The sequence below is a fragment of the Haliaeetus albicilla genome, chromosome 1 (genome assembly GCF_947461875.1).
Source record: "Haliaeetus albicilla chromosome 1, bHalAlb1.1, whole genome shotgun sequence".
Classification (NCBI taxonomy): Eukaryota; Metazoa; Chordata; class Aves; order Accipitriformes; family Accipitridae; genus Haliaeetus; species Haliaeetus albicilla.
Window position 1 is genome coordinate 29,456,003 of NC_091483.1, and position 26,842 is coordinate 29,482,844.

General features: G+C 39.0%; 1 protein-coding gene across 6 annotated transcripts in view; it reads left to right on the forward strand.

Moving 5' to 3' along the window:
• Positions 1–26,842, forward strand: part of PPP3CA (protein phosphatase 3 catalytic subunit alpha) — a 204,561-nt gene that overhangs the window by 165,934 nt on the left and 11,785 nt on the right. For 3 of the 6 annotated variants that reach the window (XM_069783801.1, XM_069783784.1, XM_069783816.1), the window contains exons 7-12: positions 3,948–4,025; positions 5,889–5,983; positions 15,749–15,874; positions 18,525–18,599; positions 23,504–23,530; positions 26,539–26,623. In XM_069783801.1, the coding sequence (XP_069639902.1) occupies positions 3,948–4,025; positions 5,889–5,983; positions 15,749–15,874; positions 18,525–18,599; positions 23,504–23,530; positions 26,539–26,623 (486 nt within the window). The remainder of the gene's footprint in view (positions 1–3,947; positions 4,026–5,888; positions 5,984–15,748; positions 15,875–18,524; positions 18,600–23,503; positions 23,531–26,538; positions 26,624–26,842) is intronic. The other 3 variants (XM_069783809.1, XM_069783826.1, XM_069783793.1) reach the window with 2 other exon arrangements.

Below are 26,842 nucleotides of genomic sequence, written 5' to 3' on the forward strand. Positions count from 1 at the left end.
TCTGCAAAGCAGGGCAAGGAAGAGAGTGTTTCTGGAAGGATAGCGATCATAAAAATTGGTAGGGAATTTGATTACAAGACAATAATTTTCATTAGAAAGAGTAGAAAAAAAGATTTCCAAGCAGAAGTCTTTTCTGTAAAAGCTTGTTTCTGATAACTTCTGCCATAATCTCTGTTTTGTTGGCATTTTGCAGGACTTCCTGCTGTTTACCTGGAGGGTATGTATTTTTGTGTTGAGGAATATTGTTTAATATGAAACTGCATTTGGGCAGGAGCAAAGTGATGTTTAAGAAAGTGCTGGAAATTTAAACCCTGTATTTATTGTCACAACTGGTATAGCGTATGTTATAGCTGCATATGGTGAAAACTTTGCTTCTCCCCAGCCCCTGCCTCAACAACTAGCTGAAGAAAAATGCCTGAGAGTTACTTTGCCTTTTTAAAAATAAAATATCCAGATAGACTGCTCATGGGTTGTAGTGGTCTGGGTAATATGAGTGCTTGCTCATTACAGATACCATGCTGTTCACTTAGAAGAAAAGATGACAGCCAGATTTTTTTGTGTATTTTCATGGAGACTATGTGGCATCTCTGCCTTTCTAGGTGTGAGCACTGTAGAATCAGCCAAATTCTGCTAGTAGAAGTCTATTTCCCACAGATTTATGAAGAATAAGATAATTAAGAAATAAAAAAAGAAAACTTTTTTACTTTGAAATGGAAAGAAGAACCTATCATGTCTATTTAGGAGCATTTTTTACCACTTAATTATATCTTCTTTAAAAGCAGTACTTAACACTGGATGAAAAAAATACTACGGAAAAAGAAAGTAATAGGCTAGACATTTTGAGCAGCTGCACTGATAATGAACATAATCAACTGTCTATCAGATTTTTCATTATAGACCCCAGTTTTCAGAGGTTAGTGTAAAAATTTCTAAACAAAATGCACCATAAGTCTACATTTAGTCACAATTAATTACAAAAAGAAACATATGCAAATTAGTTCTCATTTGCCAGTGGTTTGAATGGCAGCCTGTCAGCATTTGAGATCAGTGCGGTTGCCAAAATGATACCCCACGTAATTTGGGAATTGAAATTATTTTATAACGGTGATCTTTTTAGACAATCCCAAATACCAAACCTGCGACTGAGATTATATGCTAGATGGGTCAAGTCCAAAACCAGCAATGTACCATTCTACTGGGTTTGTAGCCTCTAGCTGCAAATGACATTTCAGCTTCAAAATATTCAGGAAGGTTGGAAGCAAGCAGTAGCATTTCTCTTGGATAAACTGAAGGAAGATGTTGCATCAGATTTTGCATTTTTGTGTATGTGTAAGTTTTCATCTTTTTCATGCATGAAGTTGGAAACTGATGGGGCTGTTAAGTGATTGCAAGTGGGCTGTGAAGGTGGTTCATGAAATTACGGCTGGGACAGCAGGTCTTTTCTATAACGTTTAGTTGAGATTTTTTTTTCTTTTTTTTTTTTAACTTGCTCAGTAAGTTTAGCAACAGCTTTTGCTTAAGTATTTTGCATTAACGGTGTTACTGTGTGACTGCATCCTGCCCCTAAGGTACTGCAAAATAGGCTGCTCTTGCCATGGTCTTTGATAATACATACAGCCCTGTAACATACCTGTACGTGAGTTACGCTTGGAGATTCAGAGACTCTGCAAGTTTATGTTATTCACAGGCACACTGCGAGCCCATTGTGCTGCAGAACCAGCACAGAATTGATCATGGAGATGCCTTAGTGTCTTCTCCAACACCTTGTATTTCCTTCTTCAAACCTTTCTGGCTGTTTTATTATTTGAACTGTGGGAGAGTTGAATCGATAGTGGAAAATAAACATGGTGAATGGACGTTAATGCAGGGTCTAGTTTGCTTTTTTTCCAGCCATCAGGTGACATTTCAGAGCTGCTATGTGAGGTTTACACCTTTTGCCATCAGTTTTGATTTTTTTTTTTTCTTTTTTGGAGCAACAGTTTTGATTGTTGCTCTCCAACTTGCCCAGCAATTAGAAGAGGGAATTATAACGTCTACATGTCCCATCCTGGGCCTCAAATCCAGGAAAATCTGTGTCCTGGTCCCGGTCTCAGGTCAGAGGCTGCTCTGGGGCAGGCTGCACTCGGAAGGCAGCCCGAGTCTCCACCTGTGCCAGCCTGCCTCTCCACCACGTCGGCTTCGGAGCTGGGGCCCTTGGAGCTGGTCAGGCTGCAGTCAGAGGGGTGCGGGAGGGTAACAGCTCAAACTCCTGTGCCTGGCCAGCTTGTCTTGCTGCTGATGTGCAGGCAACCTCCAGTACTGGACGTAAATCCAGAGAGTGGCAGGAGGTGGTAACACTTGGTTTCTCCCCAAGTTTAATGTTTTAAATGCAACTTCTTTAAGCTGCTAGTGAGAACGGAGCCAATATCATGCTGCATCCTTGCCAGTGAGCAACGTTAAACTCAGAAGTGCCTTTCAGACACAGGGTACCGGGCTGCAGGGAGCTGGATGAGGCCACTTGCTACCTCGCAGGGCTGCCCGCTTCCCACCCTGCTGCAAGGTCATGAAACACAAAGCAGTCAGATGAATGATTGCGTGGTTTCAAGGGTGGGAAATAAATCTGCATAAGGCAAAACAAGTTGTATACGACTGACCCAGAGGGAGAAAAGGGAAGAGCTCTAGATGTCATCCGAATAAAGACTCTTTCCCACCCCTTAGATGTTTTTAAGGGGCCTGGTAAGGTTTTGTGAAACCTGTGAAGTCTTTTTTATTCCAATGCCACTTCTCCTTAACCCTCTTCCATGCATGTTCTTTGTTCTGTTTTGCTCTTCCTACAGTTGGCTTTTGAGAGGGGAAGCCAGGAAGTTTTGGCTTTCTTGGGTTCTGTATTAAATTACTAATGACAGGAGAAGAGAGGGTTTGCTTTCTGTCTTGAAGTGATAGATGGCCGTCATGCTTGTTATCCTTCAATACAGGCATGGAGAGTCATCAGTGGTTTAAAAGCAAGAAGAAAACAGTCATTACAGAAAAAAACAAAACTTATTTTTGAAAGCAACAAAATGGAGTCATTTTCAGTTCTGTAACATTTATTTAGGTATAATTTTAAATAGCTTTTCTCTGAAAATGTAGTATTTCACACTTGTGCTGTCAAAACTGCATTCACGTTGTGCTATGTTTTGTTTTCCTTGTATGTGACTTCCATATGTGTTCAGTGTCTTAAACAGCAAGAATGGTTTTCACGGTGCTGAGGTTGTAGGAAAGGGCTCCTCCATTCTCCTTGAAAGCAACACTGTCCATGTGCAGTGAAAAATATGAGAGTTTCCTCTACTGTATTCCTCTATCACCATTTTCATCTAATGATTTTGTGTTCACTCAGACAGTAGAACATGTCTGGGAAAGATGTATTCAATGGGCACATTTTGGGGGTTTCAGAAGTCACAGATTTTACTTTTTAAGTTGTCAAGGGGAAAGATAATTCTTGTTTATCAAGGAGATAAAGTTCAGAAGACCAAACATCTCTGGTTTGGAGATTCATTTGCCCTCCTTCTTTCTGTCTTTCTCTCTTTCTCTCTTTCTCATCTTACTGTCTGGTGTCCGTAAGCAGCCTGTGCATACTGTGGTTAGTGGGCGAGGAGGTTCTGTTGCAAACAACCGTTGTATCACATTTTTCTTTTTTGGAGTACGTTGAATCTTAAAGTATAATAAAAGAAATTACTTTCTTTCTGACAAGCAATAGGGTGATTGTTGTTATGTAATGAACCGAAACTTTCCAGTGTTCCTCTCCACGCAGTTATGGGGTGGGATTAAAAAAGCTGCTGCTGCTAGTGTTGTCTCTACTGAAATCTGCCTGCAGAGCAGGGGCTGATTTCATGAATGACGCATGTTGGGTGAAACGTTTTTCAAAAGCTGGAGCTAAATGTGGTGCTTCTGATAATGCCATAACAGGTGCTATTATTTTCTTCCAACAGTTACCCTGCTGTATGTGAATTCCTACAGCACAATAACTTGTTATCTATACTCCGAGCTCATGAAGCCCAGGATGCTGGGTACGTATGTGTGGAGAGGAGGCACTAAAAATGAATAATGGCTTACTGCTGTCAAACAGAGCAAGGAAAGAAAGAACAACAGACTGACGATGAACTGGAAAACTTAATTTTAAGTTGCAACAGCTCTCATTTTTTATTAATGCTATAAAAACATACACTGGCATTAGAATCTCTTTTACACGATTATTACTGAGTTACAGGACTTAATGAATCCTCATATATCCCACTTACTTTGTCTTAATGATTTCAAGTGGCATAAAATGACCAAAAGTTATTTGGATGCCAAACTTGGGAAGGAAAACAAATTCAGCTTAGAAAAAGAAGTTTTGCAAATGTGCCTGAGACTTCTGACACACCGATTGCTGCAATGCCTGGGGAAGTGATTTGGCTCATGAAAGCCAGAACTGTCATCTCTTAAGTCTTCCACACCTTACCTGAAACTTCTGGGCCTACTGGTTTTACACTTTATCAAGAAAATAAACTTGTGGAACTCAATAGCCAAAAACTATTTTATGCAGGAGTATCATGAATGAAATTAAGGAGTTTATTAAGACACTGTGTGCAAAAACAATCCAGGTCAAGCACCGGCTGGTGTTGATGGTTCCCTCATGAATCTATAGCCAGTGTAAAGACAGAATTTTTTATGCCACTTAAAAAAATTATAAAAAATTATCTATTCATTGAAATGTACCATACTTATGACACTTTAATGAAGGATTGGTATCTGAATAAATAGCTTTGCATAACTTGCATAAATTATTAAAGTGTTTATTTGGAGGTAGAAATTTTACTCAACCTGAATAGTGATAAAAGATAAAATAGCGAGATTGTAGGAATGAGGTCGATATTCACTGTGCATATAAAAAGCTATTCTGAATGTTTGAATTATCACATACTTTAAAAAGTCAATGCAATTAAAAGCAAGCTATTACTCTGCCAAAAATAACTGGCATGAAATACCCAAGGGTAATGAAATTTCATTTTTATTGTATTGCTTTCCAATAAGGGGTAAAAAATAAAATTTTGTAGAAGGGATTGCACTGAAACTATACAATGGTTTCAGTGCAACTATTGTGGATGTTTGCCAAATTCTTCAGTTTCTTGTAGCTGAAGACTAAAGAGCAGTGTTTGGCATTACTTGTGTCTTAGACAAAGGTACTGTTTCGTTGGTTTGCTTCCAATTACTTGCAGGTTTAATGCTTGATTGATTATATGTTGGTCCAATAAGCCTTTTATTTTTCATAAGGCAGCAAGGTTAGGTAATGAAAACATGCAGGCATCCATAAACTGGCTAATAGACTGGATGAGATTAGACACAGCACTGAAAATATTGGACCCTCCTCTTTCCCCTTCCCTTCTCATACTTTCCATCTCCCCCGGCCTTGCCATCACTTGCATGCCCAGAGAGGGCAGGCAGCTGGAGGGTCATGGAGGACATGCTCTTCTGAAGGCAGTACCATGCATCTCCAAGGCATGTGCTGGTGCTTGCCTTCGCCCGCAGTCCCACGCAGGGAAAGTCTGGGAACGTCCTGGGGTGCACGCACATAGAGGCCACCTGGCTCCAGGGACAGGCGCCAAGCGAATTCGTAACATAAAACCATCTCTGGCTCACGAAATTTCAGATGGAGACACAGCTTTCAAGCATGGTGTGGATCCCTGGCCATCCCAAATGGATAGAATGAATAAGCCTGCAGGACATATTTTTTTTCCACGGCTTTAAAAGGCACATATGCATGTTTTTCTGTCTTGGGATTTGTTAACAGCCAGTGCAGTAATGTACTACAGTTTTTTGCACTATATTTGGTCAGTGACAAACATGCATACAACACTGGGCAATAATTAGTATCTTCTCTTTCCTTTTAGGTATCGTATGTACAGGAAAAGCCAAACAACAGGCTTCCCTTCACTAATCACAATTTTTTCAGCACCAAACTATCTAGATGTATACAATAACAAAGGTAAGAATTTAATTCCTGTTACTATACAGTAGACTGTAGTCCTCTTTACTCAAATACATTACATTGGCTTTCTTTTTCACTCCCTTCTCTATTTATCAGTTCATGCCCATTTTCTTCCTCTGTTTATTAGTTCATGCCCATTCCATTTATTACATAATACAAATCTAATTAAATTTATTACAGGCAGATGTATGCCTCTCAACATAAGTGTAGATTTTAATATGCCTTAAGATATTTCTGTATTTTGACTGCAAGTTATTAAGTAAATGTTACGCAGGAAGCAAAACTGAAAACAGCTCTATTAACTAAGAGAAGTACATTAAGAAATGCTGTGGGTGAGATGTTCAGAGTCCAGCATTCCTTATAATTAATTATTTGTCCCTTTGCTCCTTTCCAATAAAATTAATGGAGTTTGTACATGCAAACCCTCTAGCCAGCTAACAAACTTTGACAGATCATCAGTGGATAAAGCATGGGATAGATACTGTCCAAGTTCCTTTATGTTTTGGGTTTTTTAGTCACTTGAAAACCATTACGTACAAAATGAAATATCATTGGCAAAAAAAAAAAAAAAGGTTACTGCACAGATAAGCAGTCACTGGTCACTCTGTAAAGGCTCCGCTGAATACAAGTGTTTGCAGCTTCTCTTAGTTTATTAGTTTATTGCATTCCCTGAAATCTCCTCTAATGAACCGGGAAAAAAAATGATGTTTCTAAAAATAAAGCGTTCTAATAAACCTGTCCTCCTATATCTTGAAATGAGCAGTACTGTTTACTTTCTCCTATTCCCAGTAAAGTTAATGTTAATTGTGTTCCTCTGTGAGCAAAACAAAATAATTTTTTCCCAACGATATTCTTGAAAGTAGCTCCATTGCAAAGAGATCAGTCTTTCTTGAGAAGAGACATTTTTAATTTGGATGCTTGCCTGCAAAGGAAGTAGGCAATTTTTAATTTATTTTTTTAAAAAACTTGCAAAAGAAAGCTTCTTCAGGCATAATTTTATATTATAAACTTATAATCTAAAAGCTATTATGCTATGAACTGTATGCAAAGCAAGGAAACACTTCACTGTTAGATAATGGGGTTTGTACACTTCTGTGTTCTCAATATGGGTGTTAACTTGTAGAAAAATTAATAAGAGCATTCTGCAAAAAACGTGCAAGCAGAGCTGTTGGTAGCGACTTTTGTAAAAGTAAATAATACAGGGACTCTGCTACCAGCCCAAAAAGCACAGGATGAAACAGGAAATGTGTTAATTTTCTTGGCAGCATCGTTGCTGTTGGTGAAACAGTGTGTTTACTCTCTGAGTTGGCTGCTTTGGGTAGAAAGCAGACTGGTGACAAGTCTGTACAAGTACAGTGACAGACAGTGTTCACCTTTTGTTTCTTAATGCATGGAGGCAGTTCTGTGCACATTGAAGGCAGTGGGTGAACAATGTGAGATTTTCGTCATGAAGGCAAATGCTGAATGTGAAGCAATGATTTATAATATTCAAAATCTTCAAATTGAAACCACAGAGTTGGGTGGTAAGGAGAAGTGCCTCTCTGTTATCTCTGTTTCAGAAGAGAGGGTCATTTCCCTTGTTCCAGGATGCTCCATTATGGCAGGCAGGTCTTAAAACTGGTGGAAAACCTTTTCTGGTGAAAGGCTGTAGGCCAGCTGCTGAGAGGCACTGGTTATCTGCGGTCACAGCTGAAGTTTGGGTGCGCTGCTGGTGATATCTGCTCTGAGTGAGCTCAGGCAAATCAGTGGTGTGAGATCGGCACCGGTGTGCCACTCTTTAATTTATGACTTGTTGTAGATTTAGAGGCTGACCTTTAGCAGCTTTCTAATGAATTTCTGTTGCATTTAACTGCCTCCTTTTCTCTCATTAGAAGTTTTGACGCATTGTTTCATGTGACTGATTGCACTGGCTCTTGGCATTTAAAGTACATCATGCATAGTTTTTCCTGCTGCATTGCTCATGCATCTTCATTTAGATAGTGTTTGGGTGCTTGCTTCCCTCTTCAAGGAAGAAAAACATCATCATCCTCAATCAGTCCAAAACATGGCTACTTGTTGGCTTCCTTGATTTGCAGCAGATGAATTGACTAGGAACACAGAGCTTCTGACTGACTGATTTCAGGAGGCAAAGGAAGGCTTTTCCATCCAGAGGTGTTACAGGACAGTTGCTCTAGCTGACTCATCATGCACTGGTGCAGAACCTGATTGATTTTTACAGATCATTTGGGGTTTTGGTTACTGTCGAGCCTTGGAAAAGGAGTTACTCTCCTACTAGCAAGTGCCTTCCTTTCTAGTGTGCATTCTTAGTATGCTTCTGGTTAGTAGCTAATAAAGTCAACCTAAATGAATTCCTGAGAGGCTCCATCTCCCACTGACATGAATGGGTCATTTTTCAATGCAGTGTTGTTTAAGATAAATACATTTTTTTTAAAGCTGCAAGGGGCTAGGAATGCTCATTTTCTACCCCAGGTTGATAGTTCTCATACCCATTAAAGCAGATATGCTTTCTTGTAGTTCTTCAGAGCACTTCAGGAATGGGCTTGGTTGCCAACATTATCCAAGGGCTTATTCAGACACCACTGGAAAGCAGCCACGGGGATCAGATATGTCCTCAAAGAGCTGTAGGGAAGCAACATTCCCAGAGCAAAAGGAGGTTCAGCAGGAGTAGCTGAAGATAAGCTACCCAGGCCAGACCATGTTCAGCATATCTGCTGTTAATAATGCTGCTGCACACCCTCTGCGTGGGCTGTCTCACAGTACCGACCCACCACAGGAACCGCTTTTGGTTTTGCTCAGCTGGATTCTGGCACCGAAGGGAGTTTTCTGTATCCTTTTGGTCACTGGCCGTTGCCTCATGAAGGCTGCGTGTGTAATTCATCCATCATGGGGCTGCCGGTCCTGTCGCAACCCCAGCCCACACACATGCACAACTTCAGGTTCCAAAGTTAGGTTTTTGAATTAGGAGGCTCCTGTCAGGGGTTCCCTGTGTTGTTAATGGAGACAGAGGTACACTTTCAGGGGGTGATTCAGAGACTCAGAAACTGCCTAGATATGGGGAGCCTAGTCTCCCTCCTCTTTCCAAGACTATCCTTCATTATTGTTATTAATGCCTTCCATATTCATTTTAATGGAGAGCATTGGCAAAGGGGAGGACTTTACACATAAGTTCTTTGGCAACTTCTGAGCTTCTGTTCAGCGTCTTCATAGCTTTCTCAAACATTTCTGCTTTCATTTATGTTATTAAAAGGCATAAAGAAAAAGATACTTTAAAATTATTATTAAAACTTGTTACAAGAAATGTCAGTGCATTGATGATTTTCTAAGACTACGCCTTCTGGAGAGGATCAAAACTCCTCATGCAAGAAGATAGATGTTAATTGGATTGTAATAGTTACCTGTGACTTCAGGGCCTTGGAGGAAGGTTATACTGATAAGAAACTCTGAGAAAGTTGTGTAAGTACAGGTTTACCCCTGTATTCAAGGGTGCCCACCACCGGGAGAAATTCTTTATAGCAACAGAATAAGAGGATGCCAAAAATTACTGCATTGTATGATCTGCTGGCCTTGTACCATGTCTAAACGTTCATTCCTGTATTTAATATTTCTTAATGCCTTAATTAGGGTTTGCTGTAATGCTGTTCATGCCCCCACCCCACCCCCGAAAAAGGGAAAGATTTTACAGAAGTTAAACAGAGGCAGGCAATTTATTTGTAAATCATTAGCAATACTTCATATTTTAGTGTCTGGTATTTTAGTGTCTGGCTGTCACTTCAGTAAGTGCATGCTTTTTGGCTGAGTGAACAATTTTAACTAGCTGTCTAAAGACAGACTATTATCTTTTGAACACTTTTAAAAGATTAGGTTTTGTAGTGGTGAGTTAACCACCCAAGAATCTGAAGCTATCGAAAAAAATAACGTGATGCCTCTCCTAGCATGCCGCAACATACACGTGGTGTTGCTGAAAGGAAAAGCAGATGAAGGAAAGAAACAATGAAAGTATGCAGGGGAGTTTGGGATACTAGAAAAATCAAAACCAGCTGTACATCGGTATGCTTGTTAATGTATCGGATAAGAAATATATCAATGAAGCATGTATAAAGTATCAGCATGTGGCATACCATAGATACATGTTAAGAAATGTACCTGATCCAAATGGATCTAACAGGAAAATTATTTTCATATTGGAAAAAGGCAGAGTAATATACCTGGAAGACAAGGATGATCTTTGAGAAATAATAGCACTTTGGGAGAAAGAAAAGTGGTGTAACCTTCTGTTTGCCCTATCAGTTTTCTTTCATGCTTTATCTCTGCTGTTGTGATGATACCTTGTCATGGAAACAAAAGCTTTTAAAGAGGAGCTGTCAGGGTATCTAGGTCATCTCATTGCCGATGCGGAGAAGTTTGCCAGAAGTGATTTTTGCAGTGTATTGGTAAAATCTGGAACGCTATTGCGCTCTTTCTTTGGAAGATGCAATTGCACATGCAAAATAAAAATCTTCAGAATTCTGTAAGGGAAGATTTTCCCAACCGCAATTAGCCCCGCTTCTGTACCAGATTATTTACATCATTACCTTGTATAGTAAATCATTTTTTTCCTTTGATAATGTTTAAACTCCTTAAGCATTTTACTAACCCTTATCCCTGACCTGTCTTGGGCAGAAAACGCTGTGGTTACTTAGCAACTCTGCTGGAGGAGAAGGCACTGTTCCCAGTTGCACAGTAAATGCTGAAGTTAATTCAGCATTAAATCAGAAATTGAAATTCTTTCTTAGGTATGAAGAATTTCAGAGACTTTCACTGCATTTATTTTCTAAATACAGGGTGAGTTTTCTGAAAAAAAAATTACAAGAAAATTAGTTAACTTGTTTGCTAAAATTATTCTGAGATTGTTTGTCTAAAAACATTTAGTTCATTCTGGGCTAGTACTTCTACATGCTCTTTCTTTTTTTTCCTCTGATTGAAATGTTATCAGTTAATTTATACTGAAAAATGATTCAGCAGATCTTGAAGCAGGATATGTAATGTCTTTTGGTAATTCTGATCTATCTGTCTCACAGTTTGATGTTGTTCACATTGCTTAAGGCCTTAATCCACCTCCCAACACAGAGGCTTTTAAAGCGCCCTTTGAGGTGCCAGAGGGGTCTGAGACATCCACTCAGATCTGACAGGTATGACACAGGAGACAGGGGCAATCCAGGCTCAACTTCAACAAGAAGATATCCCAGGGAGTCTCAGGTGGCACTAGGTGCTTATATTTGACCCTGAGAAGGTTAGAAGAGTTGTCCCCATTTCTAGCTGAAGGAAGGAGGTTTCTTACCTGAACATTTTTCACCACCCGTATTTCTAGCCTCAGGTACCTATGTTAAGTGCTTAAAGCTAAACAGTGCGAATGCCCTTCGCCTGCTGCCTTAGTGTTTCATTTCACTCTGATGTGATTTCAGCATCCGATATCTCAGTTTACTAGCACTGGGAAGAAGTATAATGTCATTTGGGATATCTGCACATCTTCACTTTACAAACCATTAGCTTCTAAAACTCATTTATAACAGCGAGTACCAAAATTAGGTTAAAATGTGTGTGGCTGTTAAGAATAATAAAGTAAGATTCTTGTTCTGGTTGGTGATTATACACGATAAAACTGTGGCTGGTGGCTTGCTCTGCTAGCATCTGTCTGAGTATACATTTGGAAAGAAAAGTACAGAGGTTGCAGCCTAGAATAATAAGTAAACGTTGAAGAGAGTCAGGTTTTCCTCAGTTACGGGTTTCATAACCAAAGGAACCCAACCCACTTTCTTCTGTCTCCTCCATCAGCAACCGTGTGGCCTGTAGTCATATAGCCTTCAAAAGATTCCTCCTCTTTCAGGGTAGCTGGGGTCTCCTATAGCTACTTAGGCATCAAGTTAATGTGGACTAAGAAATGAAGCGGAAGTGAAACCCCCAAACCTTTTCTGAGCCAAAAGAGAGGGGAAAAAAAGAGCTATGACCAAAAGAAAGCAAGGGGCCAGAATAGTTCAGAGGCACTCCTGCTGTTATCTGAGAAGCATTTTCTTCTCGATCCGGGTGAAGTTTTCTTCTTCTGACTACTAAGCAGTAGTCAGAACTGCACAATCATAACAAGAGCCAGTTTGGTTAATGTCAAATATCATCTTCATTAGTTACCTTATGCTTGTAGATGGAAGATTTTAAATTAAAAATTCAGAAAAGTATTTGTGGTACTGGTAACTACCCTACTTTATTTTATTCTTTTAAGAATAGTGTTATTTTAGAGGAATTCTGTCTCTGTTATTACCCTGCTCTATTGCATAGTGTTATTTTTCTTCAAGTAGCTTCTGAAGTAATTTGTGGGGGAGCTGTACAGGTCATTTACAGAGGAGAATAGTTTTTAAATACTGTTATTGGAACTTGCTTTTGTAAGATATTCAGGTATATAAATTAAGGTGGTGTGAAGTTGTTGGTTTTGGTTTTTTTACAGTAATCTCAAAATAAATTATCTTCCCGTAAAGAAACCCAAACCCAACTAAAGCCATTTATATTTAATTTGATGTTTTCCAACTGTTCTCCTTATGGTTCAGGCTTTTTTAGAGGCCAGTTTTAAAAGTTCCTTGTAAAAATGATTTATTCAACTTGCACAGAATTTAGAAATAGACTTAATGGATAAATAGAAGAAATAGTGGGAAGGGGAACTACCTCAGCTCACTGAGACGATGAATTTGAAGTTTTAGTCCTTCTAAATGAATCTTCACAACCATTAAGTGGTCCTTTTTTGTGGTTTTGACTAATTTTTGCTGTAAAGCCACAAACTATTTATTTTTATTATGCAATTGTGTCACTGTAATAGGAGAATGAATTTCGATCTGCCATATATAATTTAAGCCAAAAAGTGATGGAAATATTAAAAGCATTGACACTAGTTTTCTCATTTTTTGCTAATAGCAGTATTAAGCCATTTTTATTTTACTGAGCAGCAGAATGGCTGCCAACTGTCAGACTAGGATGGGCAAGAGTCACATGTGGTTTATTTAAATGGAGGGTGTCTGCCTGGCAGAAGTTTGCGTAAATGTTAGCGAGCCGTTTTCTGTGTCTGTCAGTGAGCAGGCTTCAGAAAATCCCAGGTCACTCTGGGCTCTGTCATTGTGCACAAAATGGAAGACATTTAGCAACCTATTCAGTTTTTGTGGGAAGCAACAGTCTAGTGCATCAAAAAAAGTTTCTTCTCTGATTGACACACACTTTAGTCAATGGAAGGAGATGAATAATCAGAAGAAATTGTCACCCCCTTCAGTCAGTGTTGCAATACACTGCATTTCCTATGGTGCTGTGTCATATTGCAGTCGTGCAACTTCATTGCTGGCTGTTAAATGATTACCAGCCCCTGGAACTGTGTTCCTCCCGGGGGAGCCACAGGTGGGAAGGCTGGAGGAAAGGGGAAAACAAAGTATGATACACCTCCTTCTCTACATGTCTTTGGTGTGGTATATTTCTGACGTACTTTTGACTCATGGTGTTTCATCATTTATGAAGGCATTATCGTGTTGCTTTCTTGATTCATTTTTCTTTGACTAAAGCTGAGGAGAACCATTCTGAAGGTCACATGTTACTAGATCTCATCAGGATGGCTTAATTCCAAGCTTAAAAAGGCAAATTGAAGATGATTTATGTAAAGTTACATACATGTCTTCCAGTATGTGCAGTATATTGTCTCTAGCATAAAAAGTATTTGATGACAGCTCATCTTCAGCTACAGAACTAGAATGGTTACAAGATTGGGTGATGACCAGCGCACGCAGTGAAGTCAGCACTGTCTACATGAGAGTAAGCATCTGAGCGGCGATTGCGTTCAGAACTATATGTAAATGCTAGTGGTGAGATTTATTTCATGTAAAGTTAACTGAGCTGTCTTTTTAAAAGTGAAACCCCACCCTTCCTTTTCTGGTAATAAAAATGTAAAGTGCCAGCACCTTTTACAGTGGATGGAAGCTTCAGCTTGTGTTGATTGTTGAGTCCCATGTTGATTACAGATCCTGCCTGCAGTCTCCTGTAACTGTATTGTTTAAAAAGTTCTATGTTTTTGTGTTCAGGATAGTTGAGTCCCTCTGGTTTTCGTGGTCATGTCAAAATGACCTTTTTCTCCATAAGCAAAGAAATACTTGCTCTTCTATTTCATAAATGGCTCTGTTCACATCCAAGAACAGATGTATTCTGTGCCTGTGCAATTTAGAAATTACTGAATTTCAGGAAACAGATTCTGAAAATTAAAATATACCCTAATTAGGTTAGAGATACTAAGGTTAAGTAACTGCATTATTAAGATTTTACATTACATGTGTCTTTGCAAGAAGACAGAAAAAAAAAAAAAAGAAAAAAAGGAGAAGGAAGGACTGAGATTTAGTTTTAGTGTTTCCCAAGCTGAGGCAGTTGGCCCATAAAGTGAACAATAGAAAGCAGCACTGGATGATTTTTATTGAAAGACCATATTATTGAAAGCTCTCCCTCAACACATTAATTTAATGTATAGACCTGTAATACAAACAGCTGCTGAACCCACCCCCATTCTGTGTTATTCCAAGTGGTCTCAATGAATGGCCTTAGGTTTGAGTAATCTACAGCACCTTAATAACCACTTATTGCCATACAAAAAATTTAAAAGTGCATGAAAGTCTAGATTTGGTGTGGAACATAGTGTTAGCATAGTGTTGGGCAAACTTCATGCTTTGGAAAATGAGTTTTGATAAGGGCAGTTATGTAGGCTTATTGTAGAGTTCACTGTATTTTGTCTGCCACATTTTCAACATGATTACTTTCCTCCTTCCTAGCCAAATTGATGTTGTCCCTTTCTCTCCTGCCTGCACTCTCTGCCATCTCAGTTATACCCAAGCCACATTCAGCCTTTCCCTCTTTCACCTGACTTCTGACTGCACTGGGCCTATGTACAGCTATGGTCTCTTCTAGAAATAAATAGCTGTTTCTTACTGATATGCTTTGTAATACTTTGATTTACTTTATTCTATTAATATTGCAAAACAGGTTAATCAGATCCTGTTTCAGGTACAAACCTGAAGTCCATTAACACAGGTTAACACTAAATTGGCATAGTGCTTTAAAAATTGGCTATGGCATAAGTATCTGTATTTCTGCCCTTTAGCAAAGATAGTCTTCTTGTGTGTGTGTGTGTGTGTTGACAAGAATGATGTGAACTTTAAATGGCGTAAGACAAATCGTATTAGTATTCATTCATACTATAGGGAGCACAATCTCGTGTGCCTCGCATTTGAATAATATGAGAAGAAAGTATCATCTGTTGTACAATACTGTGAATGAAATATGTTGAAAATGTTCATTGGAAGAGCAGAATTCAAACTGAGTGATGAATGCTTTTCTCTGTTATCTCCAAAGTATGGTTGTGAGGAGCTCAGATAACTGTGTGAAATGGGTGCTTGTGGATACTCTGCCTCATTCCCTGCTGGTGGCAGATCCCAGAGCCTACGTTTGTGACTATTCAGAGCTATTAATTCACTTACCAACCCACCTTAGTGCCAGGGAAAGCTGGCGACACCGCTTTCAGACTGGAAATGGCTTGCAGCTTCTTTGAGGCTGTATTCTATCATAACTAGCAGTCAAGTGCTGCTGCTGCTGCTGGGTCAAGTGGTTGAAAGCTGCTGAGCAGCTCTGCAGGCTGTGTGTGCTGTGAGTGTTACTGGTCTGGTAGCCAGTCACAGGCACGTGGCTGATGTCTCTCTTGTTTCTTTCCTTTCTCCCTTCTAGCTGCAGTATTGAAATATGAGAACAACGTTATGAATATCAGACAGTTCAACTGCTCTCCTCATCCGTACTGGCTTCCAAACTTCATGGATGTGTTTACCTGGTCCTTGCCATTTGTTGGGGAGAAAGGTACGTAATTTGGCTCTGTTTGTAGAAACTGCAAAACGGTTTCTTAGTGACTGTGCATGTCGCCTCATTTATTTGAAATGGCAAGAATAAGTTGAAGACAGATGACTTGCTTTCAAGGACAAATTTGAAGAAATGGGCCTCAGAGGGGCAAGCAATTACCAATTGTTAATCACAGTTCTCTTATGTTTTTATAATTTCCACTCTTTCCGGGCTATGATACTGTTAATGTTTCTGCTGTAGAAATAGATTTTATGGCATTGCAGGTGCATTCACTGAATAAAATTCCTATTAGTTGTTCTTTTATAAGCTCTTGGGCATTCCCTTGGGTATTGCTTACTGCTCAAGTGCCATCACAACAGACTTCACTACATCATGGTTACATCCTTACCCAGCTGACCTTTCTATTAAGACCATGGGTTGCTTTTTCACCAGGAAACACAGAGCTGGTGATGCTAAGACCCAGTCTGGTTAACTGTTCCTGGAGAGAGTAGAGACATGGCAGGAAGAAGGAAAACCTGCTCCTCGGCCCCTTCTCTGCCCAGGGCATACAGTGCCTCAGCGCTGGCGAGAAGGCTCTAAAGAACATAAATGATGTTTTATTGAAACACGATGCTCTTGATGTTGCCTGAAGACAACTTCATGCTATGAATGGCAAGCACACAAAAGGCATGAAAACACTTTGGTCTAACATACTAAATGAATACATAATGCAAACTGCTTAAACCCCAAGTCATTTTATTCAGGGCCTGAGATGAAGCTTGCTTTGATCCATCCATTATAGTATATTGCTGCAACAGCAATTACTGCCAGAAAACTATAATAAACTCCTAAAAGCTGCTTGGAATAACAGTTCTCTCTTAATAGGCAACTGGAAATACAGCCAGCTGTGGCTCTTACCTGCAGTCATGACCAGCTTTGTTTTCAGCTACTCTTTTGTATGAGGAGAGCTGCTGGTGAGATGCCTGAGGTCTCTGTGAACAAAGCCGATAGACAATGAAATAGGGATTAACAAAGAATAGACAGCTGTTTCCACTAATGGAGACATTACATAATCCACACTGACATGTGTTGCAGACTCTTGTGAAGCAGATAAAATGCTTTCATTTTCTTTGGCCATAAAATCAGCTAGGCTGGTTTTAGGATGGGCCTGTTCTCTGTCCACACTGCAGTCCTGTAAGATGTTCTGTGCCGTCATTTTTTCAGAGGCTTCTTATCAGTGGCCTCCCCAGGTGGGGCTGCAGGATGCACAGATTTGTTGAGATTCTGAGACCATGGGTGCTGCTCCTTCTTTTTTTCTTGGTTGGTTTTTTTTTTCTCCTTCACGTCTTCCAGTGGTCACTCTTACCAATTGCTTGGAAATTTTAGATCCCTAGAAGTGAAATTAGTGTTTTCCCTTTCTCTGCAAAACAAAACTCAAGGATGTAAGAGTTGATGTTCTACACAGCTTTTTATTTATTTCCTTTCTTTTATAGATTTTTTTTTCCCTCAAAAGCCAACCAAGGTAGGAAACTGTTAGTTTCACTTGTTGTTGTTAATGTGGAAAGTCTTTCCACTAATCCTGTCAAAGGAAAATATTAAATCCTTCACTAATGTAGGAAAAATATAGCTTTGTCCCACACTTCTAATGTTCCAAGCCATCATAGTTGTCACAGAAGAGGATTTTAATAACCACTTGATTAAAAAAATTAAAGTTTCAACCTGTGTAGCTAGTGCAAGACTAGACATGCCTGGTAACCCTTTTAATGATGCTTACTACATGTAGATGTAGTGGAGTTTCTCTCAATCTGCTAATGATTTTACCTTGTAACTTTGGCTTTTTTGATCTCTAAATTATATTTCCTTGGTTGTGATTTTTCCCGGGGTTTTTTTTCGGCTGTTCTTATTCTGTGTGCTCTCTGGTTAGTGTCTCACTGTTGCCTTTCCAGAAAGAGCAGAGACCAGGTTAGGGGTAGCCTGAGGCTGACCTTTCTGTGCCCAGGTTGCAAAGTAAGCAAGCTGAATATATTCTTAATTCACCGATAATGATGTTTCTATTGAATATAGAATAGTTCTGGCTGGAAGAGACCACAATGATCATCCAGTCTATTTGTCCTGGATTTCAAGGGACACTGCCCCTTTGTGGACCTCTTACAAGGTTGATGTTTTGTTGAACTGAAAGTATAGTAGCCAAAACCTGGATAAATAAATAAATATTCTGTGATCCCTCTTGCTGTAACTTTTTCAATTGCAATGTCGTTCCATTTGCTGAACAGGGAAATCAAATCCTACTGCAATGTAGCAGCAGGATGAGAGTGGTCAGGTCTGTTGTCCAAGTTGAGTGAAAGGCAAAAATGTATTCAGGGGGAGAAAACAAAAGTTACCTAGTTCATTGACAATTACAAAAAGAGAGATCGTAAACACATTAATTTTTTTTAAGGTCTATTTGTTGTGGTGTTTGTTATATTTGGAACAATTTTTATGGAAACCTGTACTTTTTATTAACTACACAAGACACTTCAAGCTTATATTACTACATGCATAAAACAAGGTCATGTTCTTTAAAAAGTGGGTGCCATTTCTGTACTGAGTTTTCATTAACACTACTACAGCTAGAGTTTGCTCTCTATCAGACCAGGAAAGCTTAATATCAACATTTTGTTTTCCATTTTAGTGACAGAGATGCTGGTGAACGTGCTGAACATCTGCTCAGATGATGAATTGGGGACAGAGGAAGATGGGTTTGATGGTAAGAGCCTCCTGCCCTTGGCTGAGATTGTTTGCCTTGAAACTACTTTAAAAGTTTATTTACTAACCGTGGGATAATTTTCTGAGGCCCATTTAATTTCTGTGCCGCTGAAAGCAACTGTTGTGCTAGACTCCAGTGGATTTGTTTACTGCATGCTTTGGAAAGAATTAAGAGATCTTCTGTCCTGTTCTAACCCTTTCCTTGGTCTCACTCTTTTGGTTAAAAAAAAAAATATTTCCCTCCATGAAATCTGGTTTGTGTTGTCACGAAGAGGTTAGATGTTGATTTCATGCATAAGATCCCAGGGATTTCCATAGAAAGTTTAATTGTATCAATGAAATTATCTTCCTATAATGAAATAAGCTTCATGCAGAGCTACTTCCAAAATATCGGTACCACAACTTTGGAAGACTTGAAATATTTCATTAGTCACCTCTTCTAATGCACTTGTGTATCTAAAAGGCTTTAAGAAGCAGTAGAATCAATAAGAATAAATGTGCAAACAGATAGAGAAATGTTATGACCTGACATTTCTGCTAAGAGAGGAATGGTCACTTCTGTTGTTATTTGGGTTGGAGTTTATATGATGATAAGTTGCCTTGTACCTGTTGGTTTGACTGTAAATGATACTTTATATCTTGCAATTTGGGGATTCTTAGAAGTCAATTTATATTATTAGACATTATTTTCTGTTAGGCTGTGCAAGAGTAAATTGCAGCTCTCCAAAATGTCCCTTCTCAGTTGAGCAAAACTGAAAAAAAATCCCATGCATCCCTAACATTCTTATTAGGAATGCTTACAGTGTGTAAAAACCAAAATATTTAGGAAAAGAACAGAAATATTAAAAAATTCAAAAAACCAGAACCTGGAAAAAAAACAAATATTCTCCGGGTGTTTGTAGGTAGAATGAATGAACAGGGAGAATGAAGAACTTTCAAGTAAGACAAATATTTAATGAAGTTGTAATTAATAATTAAACTTCTCTCTCAAGGTCTTTATTTTTAATCTTTGGAAGGGAAAGCTAGATCATGGGTTTTGGCAAATGTTTCCTTTGTGATGGAGAGGAGTATGGATGACAGCAGTTTGATTTTACTGTGAATAGCCAGATGGAATTCCCTGTTCTGCATCCACCACGGAGTGTGGACATGAACAATTATCTTGCAGGACTTGGGACAAAGACTGAATTTATTGAAACCAGTAATCAGTGGAGAGAAGAAAACACCTGTTTGCATATTGTGCCCAATTTTTTTTCTCATGAAATTTAAATAAGTAGCTACTGTGTAATTAAAGCAGCATGTGAAACAGTACGGAGGCACACAATGAGTAAAAACTGTGTCAAATTAAATACAGTAGCAACAAAACCACGTGCTTAAAATCCTTGGCTCAAGAAAGCACTTAAGTGCAGGCTGAAATCCCACTGAATGCAATGCCAAAGCAAAGGCTTTATGGGAAGGATTTTTAAATTAATTCGGCGCTGGCCTAATACTTTCTTTTAAAGTTGTACTATAAACTTCCATTGAGCACAGATAGGCCAATGCCTGTAGTCCTTTTTGAAAATTTTAGTGTGTCAGCGTTCCCATGCCTTAAGCTACACTTCAGGAGCACGTTTTCCAAAGTAGAGTCAGAAATAACGAGGCATTAGGGGTCTTTGGGGACAGCAGCCCTCTCTGGCTGCAGGAGGTCTCCGCATCTACTGTGGTTTTTCTGGGAGGAGGGTGAAGCCCGCCGCGTCTCCCTGGGGTTTTTACCACAGCACTCCTCCAGACGTGGAGTTTGCAGCATTGCAGGTGTCTAAGCAGGGAGACAGGCTGCAATCCTCTGGGCTTGCATGTGTGTGTACTGCACAACGATATCTAACAGCGTTAAAGTTTCCAGATGAGGCATAATTAAACCATTCCTGGTACTGTAATGCTAATACTGTTGTCTAAATCTGCTTTCAGGTTTTTTCTGTATGAATGACTTTCCTGTGTAAAACATTACGTTAAGGAAGATGTTAGAAATGTCGTCTTCTTTAGCATGTGTAGCTAAAACCAGAGCTGGTGTATGTTCATGTCTGCTTTCCCGGATAATCCCCTTGGAGTTGTAAACTGGGATCCATGGCGCTGGTGCTGCGGCTTGCTGTGGGTGCACGCTTGTACCTTCAGCCCACTGGAAGTGGTGGGCTCGTGGGGATCGTACACATGGAAGAGACTAGAGGATTCAGGCATAAAAGTAAATTTGAGGGTTAATTTAAATTTAAATAGAGGCTGATGTCTTTAATGATTTCGTGGTGGGTTCTGATGTATTACCTGCACAACAAAGGAAAATCCTTTTTTTCTCAGACATAGTTGAGTTCCCTCTCTTTTCTTATTTTTTTTCCTTAGAGTCTTGCGTTTTGGGGGAGAAAAGACAAGATGTATTTCATATGTGTTCTTGATGAAAGAGCCTGGAATGATTATCAGCTTAAAACTGTTTCTTTAAGGGCTGTATATTGACAGTCTTGTAGTGGTTCAACATGTCCACTATTATTCTTCAATAATTTCTGTCCGGCTTCCTTGGAGGACTGCAGCAGTACAGTCCTATTTGCCCACTGACATTTTTCTTTAGCAGCATTTCCCACAGAAGGAAATGCCTGATATCTGCAACAGCAGATGCATTTTGTTTGATGGAATGATTCTTTAAAATCATTGCTTATTTTTATATCATCAGTAGTTTTCAGGGCTTGCTGCTGATTTCCTTTCTCTCCTTGCAGTTTGAACATGCCCTGACCTGGGTTCCCACATGTAATGAGAATGATCCATCACTATGGTTTGCACTGATCATTCATTTCATTCATTTGTTATCTTCTCTTACACTTTCTCGCCCTCCGTCTTCCCCTCTCACTTCCCCCTTCAAAACAAAGCCCCATCAGTATTGCCTGACCTCACTGCATGGTGTTCTTGTGAGCCCCTTTTTATAATTATTATTTTTTGGTTCTGAGTCATGCATGTTGCATCTAGCCATGAGCAGGATGCTCAACAGCATGCAGTCCCTTTTTTTTCCTCTCCTTTTTTTTTTTTTTTTTTTTTTTTTGCTTAAGGAAACACATCATGGGGATCTGATCAATTTGTTGTAGGCAGTTTCTGTGTATGCTTAGTGGGAGAAAACCTAAATAGCAATCGTAGTGCCCTTTGTCCCATATGTCCCTGCTGGCCTGTATTGGCCTTTTGGTTTCACTTGCTTTAAAAATGAGAGGATATGATAGGTCAAATTTTCTTATCTCTGATAGTTTCCTCTTGCAGTACTTTCTCTTTCCTGTTTGCTGTAGTGGTTGCAATATAATCTGATCCAGCAAAAAATGTCATGGGTGAACGTTAGCTCGTGTGCTCTATGGTTTGTGCATCAAACATATCGCTTAGCAATAGGAGCTGCAAATACCTCTACCTAGCCAGCATATAGTCAGAGTCCTGTTTTATTTTAATTAGCAACATTTCTGGCCTCATGAATTTGATTGAAAAAACTAAGCTGCTAATTAAAAGGGTGCAATAATGTAATAGACAACTTGACACAAATGCACTGCTTGCTTTGTACGCATCGCTATCATGATTTGGCATAAAGACACTCCTAAATTACCTGCATTAATTTTTGTATTGCCTTCAACATTGTAGCTCACAGCCTTCTCATGGAAAAGCCACTGTCACAGTGCTAGTTGCAGCATGTATTCCTCAGCTGGAAGACAGCTTCCCCAGTACAGTGCTGTAGTCCGAGCCTAAAGAGAAGTACCAAGTCAAGCACCTCCTGCCGATCAAAACCTGGTTCTGCTGTGAACAGCTGCATACGAAATTTGCCACAGCTCTTCAGTGCAATAAACTGCACTTGGGGCAAGCTCTGCTCCAACTAACACAGGGGCTGGCTGAGCAAAAGCAAAGGCCTCGATCATTATAGTCTCAGTTACTTACCAATGCCTTGGTAAGGGTGTTCATGATACTGCCTGGGCAGATGAGAAAGTCTTAGCTTTTCAATGAGTTAATTTTTAACTAGGAGAGAAATGGAGGGGTTTTCCCACTGGTTTATGTTTGTTCTTCCTCCAAACCAGCAAGGTTGGGCTGCAATGTATACCTACTCTCTGTGAGTTGGTGGCAGAGGGGCATTTTAATGTGATCTTTTTATTTATTTATTCATGCATTTATTTGGCCAGATATGGTTATTTCCATGCCCAAACCATTTTTCATGTAAGCCATAGTACGGCACATTGGTGTGCTCTGCCTCTGGACCAACCTAGCAGCGTGCACTAGATAACCAGTGCCCCCAAAACACGTGTCATGGTGCAGTTGTGCCTGGGCACCGAGTGCTGCACTTGTACCATGGTGGTATTTGGATTTGATAACTGTAATCTGCTGGACCATTTGAACAAATGCATGTGCATGGTAGATGGCACTGATTTTGGTAGAAGCAGCAGACATGTCTATGATAGTAAGCTATTCTTTCAGATATCAGATGTAAATTGGAAGACTTGGCTTGATACCACTAAGTAAAGAGGGGTCATCAGGCAGGCACACCCCACATAAACTGGGGGGACTGATTCTGAGAAGTGATTAAGCCTTATCAAAGCAGCTGCAATAATGTAGGAGAAAGTATACGTTCAAGGGGTGGGTGGTAACACCGAGGCTCATCTTTGCTGCTGATCTTCTGCCTGCACGTTGGTTTCCTGCAAAACCTACTAACGAGGCTTTAAGCTGAAAAGGTTTTTTTTCTTTTTCTCCATCGTTCTCTATCTGTTTCTTTCCTTTTGGATGTTTCCTGCCTAATTTGTTTCTTTTCTGTTTTTCAGACTTTACTTAAACATTGCATTTCCATTGATGTTGTCAAATGTTCTATATTATTTTTTATTTTCATTCTACAAACATCACTGATCTTTTTCTTTCCCCCCCTTTGGAATTCATAAGAAGATCCCATTTATGCCCAGAAGAAAGGTATTCAATAAGTTGGAAGGCTTAAGTTTAATTAATTTGCCTAGTGCTTAATTAGATAATATATAATATATTAGGATACCAGTGAGACATTTGGGGTTGGCTTTTTTACTCAATATTGTTTTCTCTCTGTTCAATCCTACATATCAGAATATTTTCAGACTTTATAGGGGTTTTTTTCATTGATCTGTTTCTTAATCTGAAGGCCTAAATTACATTTCGCTGACTTGCAAGATCTGTGTTTGGATGCTACAAATCCGAAATCCAATAGAACTTGTTAAATTACTGAATTAAGATTCAAAGCTTTTATTCTACCTGCCAAATAATTTTTCCACTCTGATTTTAAACTTGGCTGTGTTCATGATTTTTTTTTTTAAGTTCCTTCATGCAAATAGGGTTTGTTTAGATATTGAAAGAAAAGTAAAAACTTAAGAGGATATCAGGCAATGTTTGCAAAGGCTAAAATTAACCCTTTTACTCATAGCCAGTTCTAAGGTTATGACCCATTTGCTTTCACATAAGTGCATGCTTAAGTGTATCTGAAGTAATTCATAAGGATTTGCAGTAGTGGTGAATTTCAGAATACTAAACTGGAGTAGTCACACTTGAAATGTGAGTCTAAGCTTTATATATAACTAGTTAGGGAATCTAAATACTATATCACGTTAGTAGTATTCAGTCAAAACTAACAGGGCAACAAAACATTGCGAATATCAGGTGCATTATTTAGGAAATAATGTTTTAAAAAACCAAATAGGATAAGTAAATTCATTAGTAATATTTAGTAAGCAGAGAATATTTTAAGTCATTTTCACAGATCTGTTACAAATTAGGAAATCTTTTAAGTGTATTTTTAGTAACCTTTTATGTGTATTGATGAGAAACAAAATACTGCCTTTGAGCCTGCTGTGTTTTATGATTAAGTATTTTTTTCCATTCTCATTTTATATTTAAGTGTAGGGCATTGTATTTCACTTCGGTCATAAATTATAATTCCAGTTTTCAGTGCTCAACTTTTCTGGAAGTTAAACAGTGACTGAAAAAAGTTGAATATACTTCTAAGATCAACTAGAACAGTGTGCATTTGTAATAAACAAGTAGGGATAGTTACACTTGGGGGAAAAAAAAAAGGCAAGTTGTGTTTAAGTGCTTTCAGAGTAAAAAAGGATGAAAACCGTGTCTTGTGTATCTTGAGAGTACAATTCAGTGAGATTGTAGTAACTGAGGCAGGAACGTACCCCCTCTATTTCCTGAAGAACCCAACTGAATCATTGCTGTTTAATTTCAATTTTCCATTAAGCTGTTACAAATATATTTAATTCAGTTACAGCTGAATTACAGCTGTTTCTCCCACTCTTTGTTGTCTAGAATTAGACACTTATGCCTATTTATATCTTTGTATTTTTTTATACCTTATCTTCATATGTGGGAGATTTGAAAGCCATCATTCTGAGCATAGTTTCTTTCAGTTTGAACTTCAAGATACAGGCTCATAATTTCAAGACAGCCTAAGTGGACAGTTAGAAATGCCTGGAAGTAGTGCGTTTAATAGCTGCCCCAAAAGACGGGTGCGTGCAAAAGCAGCATGCATGATTGTAAGACGTCTACTTTACACTCCTCAGCAGACGTACGAACACATCCCAGTACGTACACCCACTCTTGCACCCATCACCCACGTCGGGCAGTGCCTCGCTCCCCTGCCCGGTGCGCTCTGGCGGCTGTCTCTGCCGCTGCCTGGGCTCCCTGGGGCTGTCCTCTCTGCTGCCGTAACCGCCTCCCTCATTTTCAGCCCTTTCTGCTGTTTTAGCTTCCGCGATAGACTCCACTTTATAAAATGGATCAATTTGCTAGGAATTGAAAACAGAAATTTTCATTTTTGTCCTTGACTTCTGGAGCAGCAAAGGAGTAAGTGTTATCGTGATGCGTAGTGGTTTTCAGGTTGCCCTCCTGAACCTTGGAGGCAGGAGTTGTCAGGCAGCATCCATACGAGCCAAGGTTACCTATCATTCAGAAACCTTTGGGAGAAATCTTCATGATGTGTGTGGTTATGAGTGTGATAATTCAATTAAACTGCTTTACTTAGTATAACATGGCATTTTCTTGGGGACACAGGAGGTCCTTATTAAAAGAAATTCCTTGTTCTGGTAACTTAGTACTATTTGCTTTTCCCATTCAGGTGGTTCTCTCTTGGATGCACAGACATTATTCTAGGTTTTGATGATAGCCAAGTAACAAGTACACATGCAAACTTAGCTGACCTGTAGTCTCTGTTCCAGCATATGTTTATTTTAAGGCAGATTATTGTGTGAGTTCACAAATTTCAAAGTAAATGTAATTTTGAGCAGTGATGAGAAGCAAGTTGCTCTGTGGAACTCTCTTAACCACTGCCAGCTGATGCAATCCCTGCCTTTTCATGCTGGTTTCCAGGACTCTGCCTTTAGGTTTTATAACCATTTAAATACTTTTTAACTAGGGATGGGAAAACCCTAACTGGACCCTCTTGGCCTTATGCTTAACCCACTCACTTTTTTTAGAAAATTAAGAGAAACATGATTGGTTTTCACTTCAAATGGTAAGACTATGAAATAGATTTTAACTCCATTGTTATTTAACTTTTCTTTGAACTCTTTTTTTTTATGGTTTGGGTACTGTTCATGTTGAATATCTTTTTGGCATTTTGACTATTTTCTAAGAAACTCATTTTCAAAAGAGTATGGTCTCTGAAAATGTTTTTGAAATAGAAAATTAGGTTGCATTGATGAAAAAACATGCAGCTTTAATGTGTAGCAGGAAAAAGATCACATGTCTAAAGGTACTAATAACTAGATTGTTCAAAAGTGATCAGTCTTGGGCTATAAATAACAAAAAAAATAGTATTTTTGGTTTTGACTACAAATGTGACTTAGTTTGGCAAACCATGGCATTAATATGATGTTTCTTGTATTTAGAGTTCAGAATAGTGATGTATCATTTACAAATCCCTATAACGGTTTTTAATGTGTTTTCCATAGGAGCAACAGCTGCTGCTCGAAAGGAGGTTATAAGGAACAAGATAAGAGCAATAGGAAAAATGGCTAGAGTTTTCTCAGTGTTAAGGTAAGGTTTTGTGCTGTTTCAGATTCTTTTTTGATGTTAAAGGACATCTTTGAATGATTACTTAGAGCACTCTACTGTTAATCAAACAGCAAATTTGATATTTTAGTATACCACCCAACTGAGTTTTACTGGAACCTTTTAAAAATTGTTTTATTTATACAATACTGCTATTTATTATGGCTCTGAATAATCTTCCTCAGGGCTTTTGCTGAACATAAA